The sequence below is a fragment of the Meles meles genome, chromosome 1 (assembly GCF_922984935.1).
Source record: "Meles meles chromosome 1, mMelMel3.1 paternal haplotype, whole genome shotgun sequence".
Lineage (NCBI taxonomy): Eukaryota > Metazoa > Chordata > Mammalia > Carnivora > Mustelidae > Meles > Meles meles.
In genome coordinates, this window is record NC_060066.1 from 110,297,436 (window position 1) to 110,312,727 (window position 15,292).

General features: G+C 43.3%; 1 protein-coding gene across 1 annotated transcript; it reads left to right on the forward strand.

The window, feature by feature from the left end:
* Positions 1 to 220: 220 nt before the first annotated feature.
* LOC123950218 (histone H2B type 2-F) lies at positions 221 to 2,907 on the forward strand. Its single transcript, XM_046017958.1, has one exon. The coding sequence runs from the start codon at positions 928 to 930 to the stop codon at positions 1,306 to 1,308; it is 381 nt and encodes a 126-aa protein (XP_045873914.1). The 5' UTR covers positions 221 to 927; the 3' UTR covers positions 1,309 to 2,907.
* The last annotated feature ends 12,385 nt before the right edge of the window (positions 2,908 to 15,292 follow it).

A 15,292-nucleotide genomic window follows, 5' to 3' on the forward strand; every position in this document is an offset into this window, starting at 1 on the left:
TTTTTTTTATTTTTTTTTAAGATTTTTATTTATTTATTTGACAGAGATCACAAGTAGGCAGAGAGGCAGGCAGAGAGAGTGAGAGGGAAGCAGGCTCCCTGCCGAGCAGAGAGCCCGATGCGGGACTCGATCCCAGGACCCTGAGATCATGACCTGAGCCGAAGGCAGCGGCTTAAACCACTGAGCCACCCAGGCGCCCCGCGGAGTTACTTTTTAAAAGTCTGGAGCGTCAGATACAGAAACTAAGTGGGAAGGCTGTCATGTGGGTTTGTGATAACGGCTGGAATGGGAATCTGGGTTTATCAGCCAGATTTTACAGTTGGGAGAGCTAAACCAGATGTAGGTCCCTGTTTAAATACTGAAGCCTTTCCCTGGTTTATGTGTCTTAAGAATTGTAAAGGCAGTGACCTAATATGTTCCTCATTGCATAATCTAAGCGGCGCAAACAAGAATTTGAGGGAAACACCTAGGTGTTGTTTTTTTTTTTTTTTTTGAGATGTGGGTTTAGGTATTCTAAAACCTAAAAAGCAAAACAAACTTCCACAAAGCGTAGAGAAGTAAAACGGTGCAAAGGTAGGAGAAAGTTGTTTTCAGCAGTTCCTTAAGATCTCTTTCGTACGCAGGCGTAGGGCTGAAAAGTGAAAACCACCCTCTAACGCCCCAAACAGGTGAAACTATTGGGTCGCCTGAAATGGAACATTTTGATTGGCTAAGAAGACATTTACTCCCCTAACCACTAAGGAAGTACGAGCGGATGCTTTATCTATGTGGACTCCACCCCCATGACGACATTGTTGGCAATTAACCAATAAAAATGCAGGCGTGTGCGAGCCTTCATTTGCATACAGGCTCTATAAGTAGCGCGTAACCAAGCCCTTCGGAAATAGTCCGGATCGTTTCTGGCGTGTTGCGTTTCTTCTTGCCGAAATGCCTGATCCAGCAAAGTCGGCTCCTGCTCCCAAGAAAGGCTCTAAGAAAGCTGTTACCAAGGTGCAGAAGAAGGACGGTAAGAAGCGCAAGCGCAGCCGTAAGGAGAGCTATTCCGTTTACGTGTATAAAGTGTTGAAGCAGGTGCACCCGGATACCGGCATCTCGTCCAAGGCCATGGGTATCATGAACTCTTTCGTCAACGACATCTTCGAGCGCATCGCCGGCGAGGCCTCCCGCCTGGCGCATTACAACAAGCGCTCCACCATCACGTCGCGGGAGATCCAGACGGCTGTTCGCCTGCTGCTGCCTGGCGAGCTGGCCAAGCACGCTGTGTCCGAGGGCACCAAGGCGGTCACCAAGTACACCAGTTCGAAGTAAGGGTACATAAAGGACGCAAGAGAACAGCTACTTGACTCAAACGGCTCTTTTCAGAGCCACTTAATTTGTCACAGAAAGTGGCTGTAAACACTTGCTAGAAGATTCTTGCTTTTGGTTAGGCGGGGTGGGCCTGTGATCTCGAGAACATTGGGATTTGGGGCTAGGTTAGGACCGTGGTAAAGATTGCCGTGGCTCTTAAGATCGGAGCCTGCATGTGGTGATGTCCCCTAGTGGCACGACTCTTAACTGGTAACGAAAAACTAGCCCCCAAAGTGGTCTCTACCTAGTTCTACGGAGTCCGCGGTGGAAGCTTAGATACAGGTAAGTGAGCAAGCAGGTTTGCTATGGTTTAAAGTTGGTTTTTGGTGGGGGGTGCTGTTCTACTTTTTTGTCTATAAACGTCAACCCAAAGGTTTTTCTAAGCTGGAATTTGTTCTTAGCGTACTCGTGGAAGTCCTTCCATTCCCCACTGCCTTAATGTATTCGTAAACATTTCTAGGCGTTTGTCCAAGAACGATGGAGCAATAAAGCAAATATACTTTAGTCTGTTAACCTACGTGTAAGTTCTGACTTAGCACTCCTTACCTAACTTCCTCCCTAACCCAATCCTTCAGCCAGGTAAAAAAAATTCTGCCTTCTGACCCTTAGGGACATTTAGTCCCACCCTGGAGACAAAGTCATCTCCTGGGGAGGGATGCTAACTGGCATTTAGTGGGTAAAGGACAGGGACACTGATAATTCCAAAATGCATAGGGCAGCCCCCGCAGCAAAGAATTCATCACCTCTGTAACCCCAGTCCTTGTCCGGCAGTTGGTAGACCCAGCGCCCAGACTTCCTTTATGTCAGGATTTCTCATTTGGCTCAAATCTTCCTTCCACCCCACCACCTAGTCAATGTTACTGCTCTTGGTGAAAGCTGAGCAGAATGCAGGTTTACTGATTACTTAGCACTACACAGGAAAGTCACCTTCTCCAGGGCAAGGAACTTGTTTTTCTGTTAGTTTCCTGGTTATAAGAACCACCTTGGTGCTTCTTAAATGCATTTCCAGGTGCTTGTCCTGGAACTTCCTGATAAAGCCAGGTTGGAAGTGGGGACTGAGGAGTTAGGTGACTTTTAGTGTTCTCTGGTGTATTTAAAAAAAAAAAAATGGGGGTGCATGGTATGCAAAGGACACAACTAACCTATGGGATGAATTCCTAAAGACTCCTTAGATCAAAACTTGCATAATTCAAGACTAATCCCGACAGGCTGCTGGATGCTTTACCAAACCACAGGTATCCTTAAGGTGAAAGGAAAAATCTTTGTTTCCAGTTCATTTGGCAAGCCTTGAAATTAAGCCATTCTTGATCAATGTTAAGGAATTTGCTTGACAAGTCTGTACTTAAGACAAATTACTTATTTTAAACATTTTATTTTGTCAGAGAGCACAAGCAGGCAGAGTGGCAGGCAGAGAAGCCGGCTCCCCACTGAGCAAGGAGCCGGATGCGGGATTCGATCGCAGGACCTGAGCTGAAGGCAACAGCCCAACTGACAGCCACCCAGGCGTCCCACGAATTTTATTTATCACGTAAGAGTTCAAATTTACATCCACTTGGGGCACCTGGGTGGCTCAGTGGGTTAAAGCCTCTGCCTTCAGCTCGGGTCACGATCCCAGGGTCCTGGGATCAAGCCCCACATCTCAGGCTCTCTGCTCAGCAGGGAGCCTGCTCTCCCACCCCCCACTTCTCTGCCTGCTTCTCTGCCTACTTGTGATCTCTGTCAAATAAATAAAATCTTTTAAAAAAAATTTACATCCACTTAAAGTTACATAAAATGGGCTGTATTTCTTTCCCCGGAAAATGAAGATTTTTCTGAGTCATTTTCCCTGGCAAGAGGAATGACTCACTGAGAATTTTAATTTCCCAGTGAAACAAAAGAAATCGTCATGCAGCACATTTTACAGTTGGAAAGGTTAGTAAGTGAAAAGGCCAGGATGTCTGTTCTACTCTGTCAAGTTATCAGACCCTCAGAGACCCCATCTGGTGTCCTCCCCTAGGATCCTGTAGGCTCTCCTCGCTGAGTGACCCATGTTTCTCATGGTCTTTGGAAGTTAAAGCATTGTCAGCTGGCTCACCTAATCAAAAGCTATCATTAATTACTCATGACCAAATGAGTAAGCCTCAGCCCCTTGTCCTGAAACTAAAGGTCTTCTGCCATCTGGCCAAAATTTTCCCCTTCAGCTGCTTGTTTTCCTCTGCTCTCTAGCAGAGCAAAATGCAGTATCCACGGTACTGTACTGCCTCTTCTCTTTATGCCTTTGTTAGGTGGTCCTTCTAAACTGTACTACTTTCTGTTGCTCTCACACTACTCAGTCTGTCCATCTGCTGGTACTTTAAACCGTTGCTCACATCTCGGTCCTTGAAGCCTTCACATCCCATTCTAGGTCACAGGAAGTCTTTCTCCTTTTAACTCTTAAGGCTTTCTTTGTTCCTTGCACAATGAATTTGCAATTAACTATAGCCTTGTGAACTAGGTAGCTTTTCTTCTTAATTTCTTTTTCCTTGTTTTTACACATTCTTGTTTGTCTTCTAATAGAAGACAGGGTTTACTTTTTTTTTCTTTTTAAGATTTTATTTATTCATTTGTTGTTAGCACGCTCAAGCAGAGGGAGAAGCAGGCTTCCCACTGAGCAAGGAGCCTGATGCGAACTCAAACCTAGGACCCTGGGATCCCAACCTGAGCCGAAGGCAGCTGCTTAAAGGACTGAGCCACCCAGACATCCCCAGGGTTTACTTTCTTAAAAAAATTACTCCTTGGGAATTTTCACAAAGGCTATTCTAGTGTCCATTATAAAATAGCATCTCGGAGCACCTGGGTGGCTCAGTTGGTGAAGCAACCGACATTTGGCTTCAGCTCAGGTCATCATCTTAGGGTCATGAGATCAAGCCCTGAGTTGGGCTCCCCACTTAGCTGCTGAGTCTGCTTGAGATTTTCTCACTCTCCTCCCTCTTCCTCTGCCCCTCTCCCCTCCCGTGCTCTCCCTCAAATAAAATCTTAAAACAAAAAAACATCACAGGGAAAGTTTGTTGACTGATTGCCCAGACCAGAGGATGCTAGAAAATTGGTCTGAAGGTGGTACTCCAATAGGCTTTTTTTTCTCCACTTTTTCCTAAATTTTCTTGCTCCTTTAACCTGAAACACTCATAATAATTACTGACCCAGTTAAAACAACTGTCAGAGATTAAAAACTCCTAAGAGGGGCAGAAAGAGTACTGCACTTGATTGCTTCCCTTTATTCACTGTATCTGTGTGACCAAAACAATGGAATTCTACTGGAGCTTTTCCAGCCTAGTTTAGATGCTACTTTTCCAGTGCTGCAAACAACCATTGAGGAGGGAGATGCATTCCAAAAGATGAAAAAAGTCTGTGGTATGAAGAGAAGGAGCTTTAAATATCAGATCCAGTGAGCATTGCAAATGGGCTTGGTCTGGGTTAGGGCAAGTGTCATTAAGACTGGCTAGTCATGGGGCGCCTGGGTGGCTCAGTGGGTTAAAGCCTCTGCCTTCGGCTCAGGTCATGATCCCAGAGATCTGAGATTGAGCCCCATGTCGGGCTCTCTGCTCAGCAGGAGGCCTGCTTCCTCCTCTCTCTCTGCCTGCCTCTCTGCCTGCTTGTGTTCTCTCCCTGTCAAATAAATAAATCTTTAAAAAAAAAAAAAAGACTGGCTAGTCATTATTTCAACAACTGGGGAATGGATTGTGGTATCTGTATAAACTTACAAACATGACCGTTTAATTCTGTCATAATTTGTAGACAAATGCCTCATTTTAAAACTGGGTGCATTTCCTCAAAGTGATCTAAGGGTCAAAATACTTAAATTCGGATGACTATAATTCAAGCACAGGACAACAGATGGGAAATAAGTTATATGATCTCTTTGAGGGGCATAAAGTAGGAGTTATGAAAGAATGTCAATCTTAAGGAACAAGACTTTGGAGAATTACTAGATAGTGATTTCTTTTCTACATTTCCTAACTATAGCTGAGCCATCATGATTTGGCAAAAATAGAAAGCTTGATAAAAATTCTAGATCCCATACTGCCAACATTAACAGACTTTTGAAATGTAAAAACAGGGTGTGTTTTCTTTTCATGTGTAATCAAAGAAATATATCAAACATATATTAGCAAAGCAATGAGATGGATAAGAAGAATGTAACTACATCTCATAGAAGGGATTACACCAGTATAAAAATAATTACAACTCAAGGCAAAATGTGTTATTCCCAGAAGACGGGGTAAGAAGGAAATATTATGAGTTAAGGAGAATGATAGGTTGCCTCTGGCTGAACATTCCATGAGGAGAACTTACATGTGCCAGGTCCTATATGGGTGATGGGATATAGAGGTATCCTCCTTCCCAAGTCCATGAGGTTTCTCTGGAATATTGTTTGTAACCAATATATCAAGTGTCCTTTGGAAATTTTTTTTTAAGTTTTATCCAATTTTCTGTAACCTCTTTCAATTTTTTAATCATTGATTTTGGTAGATGAAATTCTCCTCCATTCTATACTCTGTGACTAGAGGTCATAATTCTGTACCCCTCTTCCCGCTTGTAACATTTCCCCAAATCCTGCTGAGATTGCAACAACTATGGTCCATAACCCAGCTGAGAAGCTTCACAGTTTAAGTTGTTGGATATTTATACCAACCTACACTGATTGAGAAGCAGTAAGAGGGTAAAAGAAAATTTTTGTTGCCTCTGCTACTCTCAATACTTTGAGCCACCAAATGCGCGGGTTCTCCACACCAAGCAATTCTGACCTTACCTCCCTGGATTTGGCACAGCCACCACAGATTAAGGGCTCAGCCCCATAAGACCACCCCCCACTTCATTTTTTTTTCTTTATTTTTTTATTATTTTTTTTTAAAGATTTTATTTATTTATTTGACAGAGAGAGAGATCACAAGTAGGCAGAGAGGCAGGCAGAGAGAGGGGAGGAAGCAGGCTCCCTGCGGAGCAGAGAGCCTGATGTGAGGCTCGATCCCAGGACCCTGGGATCATGACCTGAGCCGAAGGCAGTGGCTTAATCCACTGAGCCACCCAGGCGCCCCCACCCCCCACTTCAGACACGACTCACAGTAGGGGGTCTCCAGGTTACCCAGGCTTCTGTCAGTCTTGGCTACAAATCAGGGATTCCCACTGTCCCCTCTTCAGGTTTGATCATTTGTTACAATGGCTCATAGAACCCAAGACATGTTTACCAGTTTATCATAAAGGATATAGGAAAGGATACAGATGATGATGATCCAGATGAAGATGTACACAGGGCAAGGGCCAGAAGGGTCCCAAGTGTGGGAGCTTCTGTCCCTGTGGAGCTGTGGTGTCCGCCCTCCCGAGATGTATGTGTGCACCAACCCAGAAGCTTTCTGAGCCCCAGAGTTTGGGGATTTTTATGGAGGCTTTATCAAGTAGACATGATGGATTATTGGCTCAATCTCCATCCCTTCTCCTCCCTGGAGGATGGCAGGGGTGGGGCTAAAAGCTCTAATTATAGTTTGGCCTTTCTGGTGACCAGCTATCATCCTGAAGCTTCCTAGGAGCCCACAAAATCCAACTCTTTAGAACAAAAGACCCTTCCCATTACCCAGGAAATTCCAAGAGATTGTCAGGAACCAGGGGCAGAGACCAGATACATATTTCTTATTACGTCACAATCCACCCCTGGTCTCTAGCTAGGGACCCGTTACAGCACACTGGTTATAATAAAGTCAAAAGATACTGGCTGAGGGGCCCCTGGGTGGCTCAGGCAGTTGAGCCACCAACTCTTGGTCTGAACTCAGGTCTTCATCTTGGGGTCACGTGTTCAGGCCCCACTGCATTGGGCTCCATGCTGGGCATGGAAGGTGAGTCCCAATCTTCCCACCTAAGAGCCATATGACCTTGGGAAAGTGTCTTTACTCCTGGGACTCTCAATTTCTTCCTCTGTAAAATGAGCAAAATAATGGAACCTACCTTACAGGTTTGTTATGGAGATTAAGTGAGATAATGTGTTGTGTGCGCTTCATAGAGTACCTGGAACACAGTAAATATTTGATCAGTGTTTCCTTATGATTGTAGTTAGGCACTTCTGCAGGTACGATTGTAACTCCGGAGCATTCTTCCTGTCCCAACAAGTATGGGTTTAAGAGATTTCTAGTGATTTGAGAGTCACTTTCCTACACACTGGAGCAATAAGACCTTCATTTTCTAAAACATCATCCAAGAAGGCAATTTCACAATTTACTGGTCAGGCCTTTGATTCTGTAGAAACTTCAAGTATCTGCCATGTTTCCTGAAGGGAAAAAAAAAATGAATTAGGATACAAAAGACCTTATTTATAGTGTCTGTTAGCAGTGCTCTATAAAGACCTATATTATCTGGCAAATACCTTTTTTTTTTTTTTTTAAGTCAGATGATGTTTGCAATACTTGCCATTGAGTGTTCTCCGGAAAAATGAAATACTTTTCTTAAATACTTCTTTCCTATTTCTGATTTCTGAGTTGAAAGCTCTGGATTTTGAGGACTTAACACAGGAGCAAGGCCAGTGAATAAAAATGATTTAGGGCACACTATTAGGTACCACAGAGAAGGACACACCTTATAACCAAAAGGAGACCAAATAGGCAAATATTTGGGAAATGTTAAAATCAGGAATTTTAAAATGGGCTTGGTGGAGTCAGGATGATGACTTAAGACCTCAGTTTTGTTTTTGTAGGCAATGATGTTTGAGCCTTGTCTAAGTTTTAGTTTCTACTTGGTAGAATTCTAATTTTCAAATGCATTGAAGGAAAATTCTTTTGGCCAAGAAGGTGTGTGAAATACAGTTCAGCTACACCACAGATACAACCCTGGGCAAAAGTTGTTCAGTGTTCTTAATATAATTCCCAATCCTAGGGTTGGGCCTTGCACTACTTGAATTTCTTTCTGGAGATGTGTTTCATCTAGCTTGGCATGTCTAGACTCAAGACCCACATTATAACATGTAGAATAAGGAGAAAGAGAAAGACACACTGGTTAACCTAGATATAATAGGGTTACTTTCAACAAGTGAATATACTCTTGTTTTCTTGGGCTTCTTCACTCCTCTGCCTGCTACACTATGAAAAATGAGGAAAAGTTATTTCACCTGTTGAAGTGTCTCTGTAGGGGACTTTTCCCCTGGTGTATTTTTAAGTGTTTGAATTGTTGAATTGTTCATAGTTTTTTGTTTGTTTGTTTTTTGTTTTTCACATTACTGTCAAGGGACTGGGCAACAGAAATTATTCTTCAGTGAAAATTTTTTTTCAGAAATAGCAAGTATAGAGAATACCATTTTAGGATTAGCAGGAAGAGTTAAATAAGGTAAAACTTGAATTTCAATCCTTGGCCTACAGAAAAAAACCTAAGAAACTTTTCATTGTCTAAGGGGAGGTGTATTTCATGGTATTAAGATTGTGGGATGTGTTTAGATGGGAAAGGGGCATAACAGATCAATCTTCCTGGATTCGTATATGCCAATCATTTCTAACGGGGAAAAGTGGAGTCCAGGCACTGGCAGATCAAGTCGACTAAAACTTGTTGAGGATATAGAGGATCCGAAGAACATGGTTAACAAAAGGAGTCATAACTATGCTTACCCCCACACCATCTTGTATCCAAAGTAGAAATCGTACATTTTGAATTCACATAAATATTGATAAAAACTGACCATGTGAAAGATGACAAATGGAAGCTCAACAAGTGTTGAAAAACTTGAGGGGCGCCTGGGCGGCTCAGTGGGTTAAAGCCTCCGCCTTCAGCTCAGGTCATGATCCCAGGGTCCTGGGATCGAGCCCCACATCAGCCTTTCTCCTCAGCAGGGAGCCTGCTTCCTCCTCTCTCTCTGCCTGCCTCTCTACCTACTTGTGCTGTCTGTCAAATAAATAAATAAAATCTTTTAAAAATTAAAAAAAAAGAAAAACTTGAAAGTATATGAGACACACATTCACTAATCCTAATGCAAGGACATAACTAAAAATATTCTTCTTGATCTATACTGTTAGGAAAAAGCACAAGGACGAAAGAGGACGTAAAAGTAAAAATTATATACTTTTTGGTATATAATAATAACAAAGATAGCACTTATATGTAGAGATCAGAGGAAAATTCATAGCTTTAAAATGCATTTACGAGACAATGAGAACTATTAAAAATAATGAAGTAAACTTTTAACATAACACCGACTAAAGGGACACCAAAACAGGAGGGAAGTAGAGGCATAAATTAGGGCAGAAGCAGAAATGAATAGATCTTACTTCCTCACTCCCCCAAAACAGAATCAATCAAGTAAGCCAAAATCTGGTTCATTGAGAGAAGGTTAAAGGGCTAATCCTTTGGTAATTTAATATTGAAAGAGAAAAAGTACACTACTATACCAGCAACATCAAATACAGAAGATATTTTAAATGGTATGTGTATTTTAATACGTGGATTTGCAAATGTAGACAAAATATTTAGTTTTTAATATAAGTGATCAAAGTTGCCTTAAGAAAGGTAGAATGACTGAATAAAAATAGCTGAAGGAGAAACTGAAAAAATAGGCAAAGACCTACCCTTAGGTCTACCAGGTCCAGAGAGTTTCACCAGACATTGAGGGAAGAGACAATTTTATATAAATGGATGAAGATAATGGAAAAAAGATTAAAATCCGCATGCAAATATTATGAGGAAAAGAAAGCAACAGATACTATTAAGTTTAAGTGAACTAAGGGTGTCTAGGTGGTATGGTTGGTTAAGCATTCAACTCTTGGTTTTTGTTCAAGTCATGATCTCAGGGTTGTAAGATTGAGCCCAGCATCAGACTCTGTGCTCCACACAGAGTCTGCTTAAGACTCTCTATCCTTCTGCTCCTCCCTCCCGCTATTTATTTCTCTAAAATAAATAAATAAGTCTTAAAAAAAAAAAAAGATTAAGTGAAATAAGCCTTGCAGAGCAATAAAAGAGTGTTTGGTAAGGAAAACAAATCCATAGAAGTTAGATATTATGGGCCACAATACAGATATCAAAGTGGAATGAAGAGTAATTGGGATAAGAAACTGGGAGCTGTTAGGTACACAGTTGGGATTTGAATTCTAGTGTGTTGGACCCAAAGCCTGTGAAATGTTAAGATGTGACTGAATTCAAGTTAGGAAATTACTATTTTCTAAAATACATAGGTACTTACAAACCTGTTGCAAATGTCTAGTTCTTCTCTTTCAGACCTTTTACTGCCCTTTCAGAAGAAATGGTCTTCAAAGTCACAGCCAGACTCCAGAGCTGATTCCCCGGAGATCATGCCATGGCCTCCTCAAAATTATCTCCTGACGGAGAACCACATTTGGAGAATTTATTTTTTCAGAATGTGTAAACCAATTATTTTGAGTCTTTCTTAGAGATATTCTGTCTCCATTAACTTGCTCATCATGTTTGGGAAACCTTCCTTTTAACACATGGTCTCTCTTCACAATTTATTCTTTTTTTCTTTTTAAATATTTTAATTATTTATTTGTCAGAGAGAGAAAGAGCACATGTGTACAAGCACAGGTAGGCAGAGGTAGAGGAAGAAGCAGGCTTCCAGCTGAGCAAGAAGCCCAATGTGGGTCTTGATCCCAGGACTCTGGGATCATAACCTAAGCCGAAGTCAAATGCTTAACCGACTTAGCCACTCAGGCGTCCTTCACAACTTACTCTTAAGTGGAGGAGGTAAGGAGTAACATGTACTTTATGTGGTATGGAGATGAAATGGGGAAGGCAGAAAGATGAGCTTCTCACCCTCTAGGAATTTGGACCCTACAATTAGAAACAAACCCAGAAATAAGGAATAAAGTAAAGACAGCAAACAATTTTATTGGCTCCCATTTGACTGCCAGTGTGCATTCCAAGGAAATCTATACCTAAAAGACCTGGAGGTCCAGATTTTCAACTGACTAGAATTTTTTTTCTTCAACATCCTGCTTCCCATTGCCAAGCTTAATAGACAGTTCCCTTAGGGTCTTTCAGTTTTTAAATTATCCTAACAATGAGATTGGTAATAATCAGTTTTTAAGATTTTAACAATACCGTTTACAGTAACTTACAAAAATGAAAAACCCGGGCGCCTGGGTGGCTCAGTGGGTTAAGCCGCTGCCTTCGGCTCAGGTCATGATCTCAGGGTCCTGGGATCGAGTCCCGCATCGGTCTCTCTGCTCAGCAGTGAGCCTGCTTCCCTCTCTCTCTCTCTGCCTGCCTGTCTGCTTGTGATCTCTCTCTGTCAAATAAATAAATAAAATCTTTAAAAAAAAAAAAAATGAAAAACCCTGGTACAAATCTAATGAAAAGATGAACAAAACTTCTAGGGAGAAAATCATAACATTGTTGAGAGAGATTAACAAGGATATAAATAAATGGAGAGTTATACCATGTTCATGAATTGGAAACTCAGGTATGTATACATATGTATGTATATGTATGTATACAATGATGTCTGTATCTCTCCTTCACTCTCACCCCCAAAATCTACATATTTAATGCAATTCCACTCCAAATCCTGTAGTCTTCTCGGGAGAATTTGACATAGTTTATCACTGGTTTTTTGGGGTTTTTTTGTTTGTTTTTAAAGACTTTATTTATTTATTTGACAGACAGAGATCACAAGTAGGCAGAGGCAGGCAGAGAGAGAAGGGGAAGCAGGCTCCCTGCTGAGCAGAGAGCCCAATGCGGGGCTTGATCCCAGGACCCTAGGATCATGACCTGAGTCGAAGGCAGAGGCCTTAACCCACTGAGCCACCCAGGCGCCCCTATCACTGGTTTTTTTTTTTTTTTTTTTTGAGGTCTTTCTTCTTTTCTGTTTTTCTATTTCACTAGCAACATCCTCTGTTGCCAATGCCTTTACACAACCTTTAAAATTTGGTGCATCCCAGGGCTCAGCCTTAGACCCTTTTCTGTTCTCTATCTGTGCTTTCTGCTTACATTGTCTCTTCTAATCCCATGGCTCTAAATGCCATATATATATATATATATATATATATATATATATATATATATGATGATTCTCAAATTTTTTTTTAAATTTATTTATTTGACAGATAGAGATTACAAGTAGGCAGAGAGGCAGGCAGAGAGAGAGAGACAGAGAGAGAGAGAGAGGAGGAGGAAGCAGGCTCCCTGCTAAGCAGAGAGCCTGATGCGGGGCTCGATCTCAGGACCCTGGGATCATGACCTGAGCTGAAGGCAGAGGCTTTAACCCGCTGAGCCACCCAGGCGCCCCTGATTCTCAAATTTTTATCCCTACTTCAAAATTGTTCTTTGAACTCCACTGCTTTTTCAACAGTTAAATAGGAATCTTGATATGTCCAATACAAAACTTTTGCTTCTTGCTACTCCTCTCTCCTGTTACACCAACTTGCTCTTTTGCAGTTCCTGGTCCCAGTCAGTGGAATCGGTTTATTGCCCAGGCCCAAATCTAGAAGTTGTTTCTGGTTCCTCTTTTTCCCACATTCACTACATCTAATCAAATCAGCACATTTTCTGGGCACTTCTCAACACCTCCACTGCTCCCTGTAAGTCCAAACTACCATTGTCACCTGGATTCCTAACTGGTTTCCATGCTTCCACTCTTGTCCAACCCTTGCTGCCCATGGGCTGTCTCCAACTGGCCTGGTGGCAGTGAGGACCGTTGGTCCCCTTCCAGCCAACTGCCAGCTATGCCTCCATTCCAACTGGTTTTCAGGAGGTCTGGCTATCTTTGGCTTCTGGGGTGGACGTGGGGGTGATTCCTAAATCCGGAGGCTCTAGGTTTTCTCCCAACTATGCGGTAGCCAGGAAAGACCTAGAATGGACCCAACTCTTCCCACTTTACCCCAAACCAGTCCATATGCCCTGAGGCTTCCTTCTTAGGCTAGTAACACAAATGGGCCTGAACTCCTCTAGAAGCTGGAATGAATGAGTTTAGGGCTTTTCCTGTGCAACCTGGAAGATGAAAAACTGAACCACCCTTCTCACAACCAATTGCCTGTTTTGCTGTGATTGTCTCCTCTGGGATGGTGTGCTTAGTTCTGCAAGCCCTGGGGATTACAGAATGTGCCCGAGCGCAGTGGTAGGTCCAGCAGGTTTCTGGGTACTGTCCCTGAGGAGTCTCAAAGCTATGAAAGAACACCCTCCCTCCCTCCCCCAATACCGACCACCCTCCTCCTTGCCACCTGCACCAATCCCTCCGGGGCCTTGTACTCAGTCCTGGAAGCTCTGATCATCCGGGATAGGACCGGCTTTGGGAGAAGCCACGTGATGCCCGAAGGCATTTCAGAGAAACCCCTGAAGAGTCTACCGCCTCCCTGCCCACTGCCCAGCTGGTTCTGCAGGCCCGGGGTCCCTTCCTGGCTCTGATGGTGGTGGAACCGGTAGGAAAGTCATCTGTGTTTGAATGAACTACTGTCATTCACTCCTAACCTGCTCCTTCCCCGCGGCCGTCTCCTCCAGCCACCTTTCCACTGGGTCTCCCGGCGGGTTAGCGCTGGTCCCATTCCGTGGTCTCCCAGTCATAGTTCTCCTCTCCGTGGGGTGGCGCCACCGGCGGGTCTGCGAGCAGGAGGGTCGGCCCCGGGCCGGCCTAGAGAGGGATTTTTTAGCTACGCACTTCCGGGAAGCCGCCCGCCAAGCCGTACTTTTTGGTTGCCCGCAGTACTTCCTGCGGCTGGCGACCGGGTGCAGTGGGGAGTCGGGCTGTCATTCTTGCCTACCCCGACAGGTAACTACTTCGGAGTTTGGGGGACCGCCCACGAACTGAGTGCTCTTTTGGGTACCGTGACGAATGGGACACTACTCCTTGCTCTCCTCTCCCCCTCGGCCGCCGACCATTTCTCAAAGACCCTTTCTCGCCGCTGCCGGCTCTGGGGAAGCAGATCGCTCACCAGGTTTGGGGGAAGGTTGCGAAGAGCGGGAGGCGAGCTAAGGTGGCAGTGTGCACGGGTGGCCACCGGGTAGCGCCAGCGGCCCGCTGCGAGACTCTCTTGGCGCGCAAGTTCTCCCGGCGGTGCCGCAAACCGCCTAGGTCTTTTGATCCAGGAACTGGTTGTAGTCATTAATTAAACGTAGAGCTTAAAAGAGCGTATTCGTGACCTTGAAAAGCTGAATGCAGTAGAATCTACTAACCGTCCCAGTTAGGAACAGAGAAATGGTTGATGAGCATATTTGCAACCAAGTAAAAAATGTGACCACGGATTTAAAGTATCCAGTACTTTTTTTTTTTTTAATTAACGAAAAATTCTTCTAAATTGCTCAAGAAGGTTCAGAACACCAACTTACTTTCTGTACATTCCCTTTTACTTGGAGGTGTAATTTTGATCTGTTAGAGGTAAAAGAAGTTTCATCTTTTTTGAAATCAGGCAGAATACGCAACTGAGAAACACTGAATCATGGGTGAATGAGTTCCTTCCCTTTACTTAGAATACTGAAAATGCAGGGAGACTGCTTTTGGAAACCAGTTGATAATTCCTAGCATGCTTTTTATAGATCTTAAATACTCCATGTTAGCATTTATGCTTTTACAGTATTTCCAGCTTCTTGCCTTATGCTTTCCTTAGGATTTTACATCCTCTTTGTGGTTGAATGGAGCTAGATAACTAGGTCTGACCAGTAAGGTGGAAGTGTTGTGTGTCACTTCTGTGCTGGAGAATTTAATTCCTGGTTTGGGATGCTCCATGCTCTCTCTCATCTGACACAACTGCTGGCAGTATTCCCCAGGGTGCCACCTTAACAGCCTTCTCATTTGCCTCTGGTGTAACATGAATGAATGATAAACCTCTGTTGGTTTAAGGTGCTGAGATTAAGGAGTTGCTTGTTACCTTAATAAACCCTGGCCTCTTCTTACACAGCCTAATTCACAGATGAATGGGTCAGGTGTAGAGCTGTGCATAAGTTTGTTGCCTAGATAAGATGCGGTTATTAGTATTTGTTAACACTCTTTGCCTTGTTCTCAGGACTCTCCCTCAAG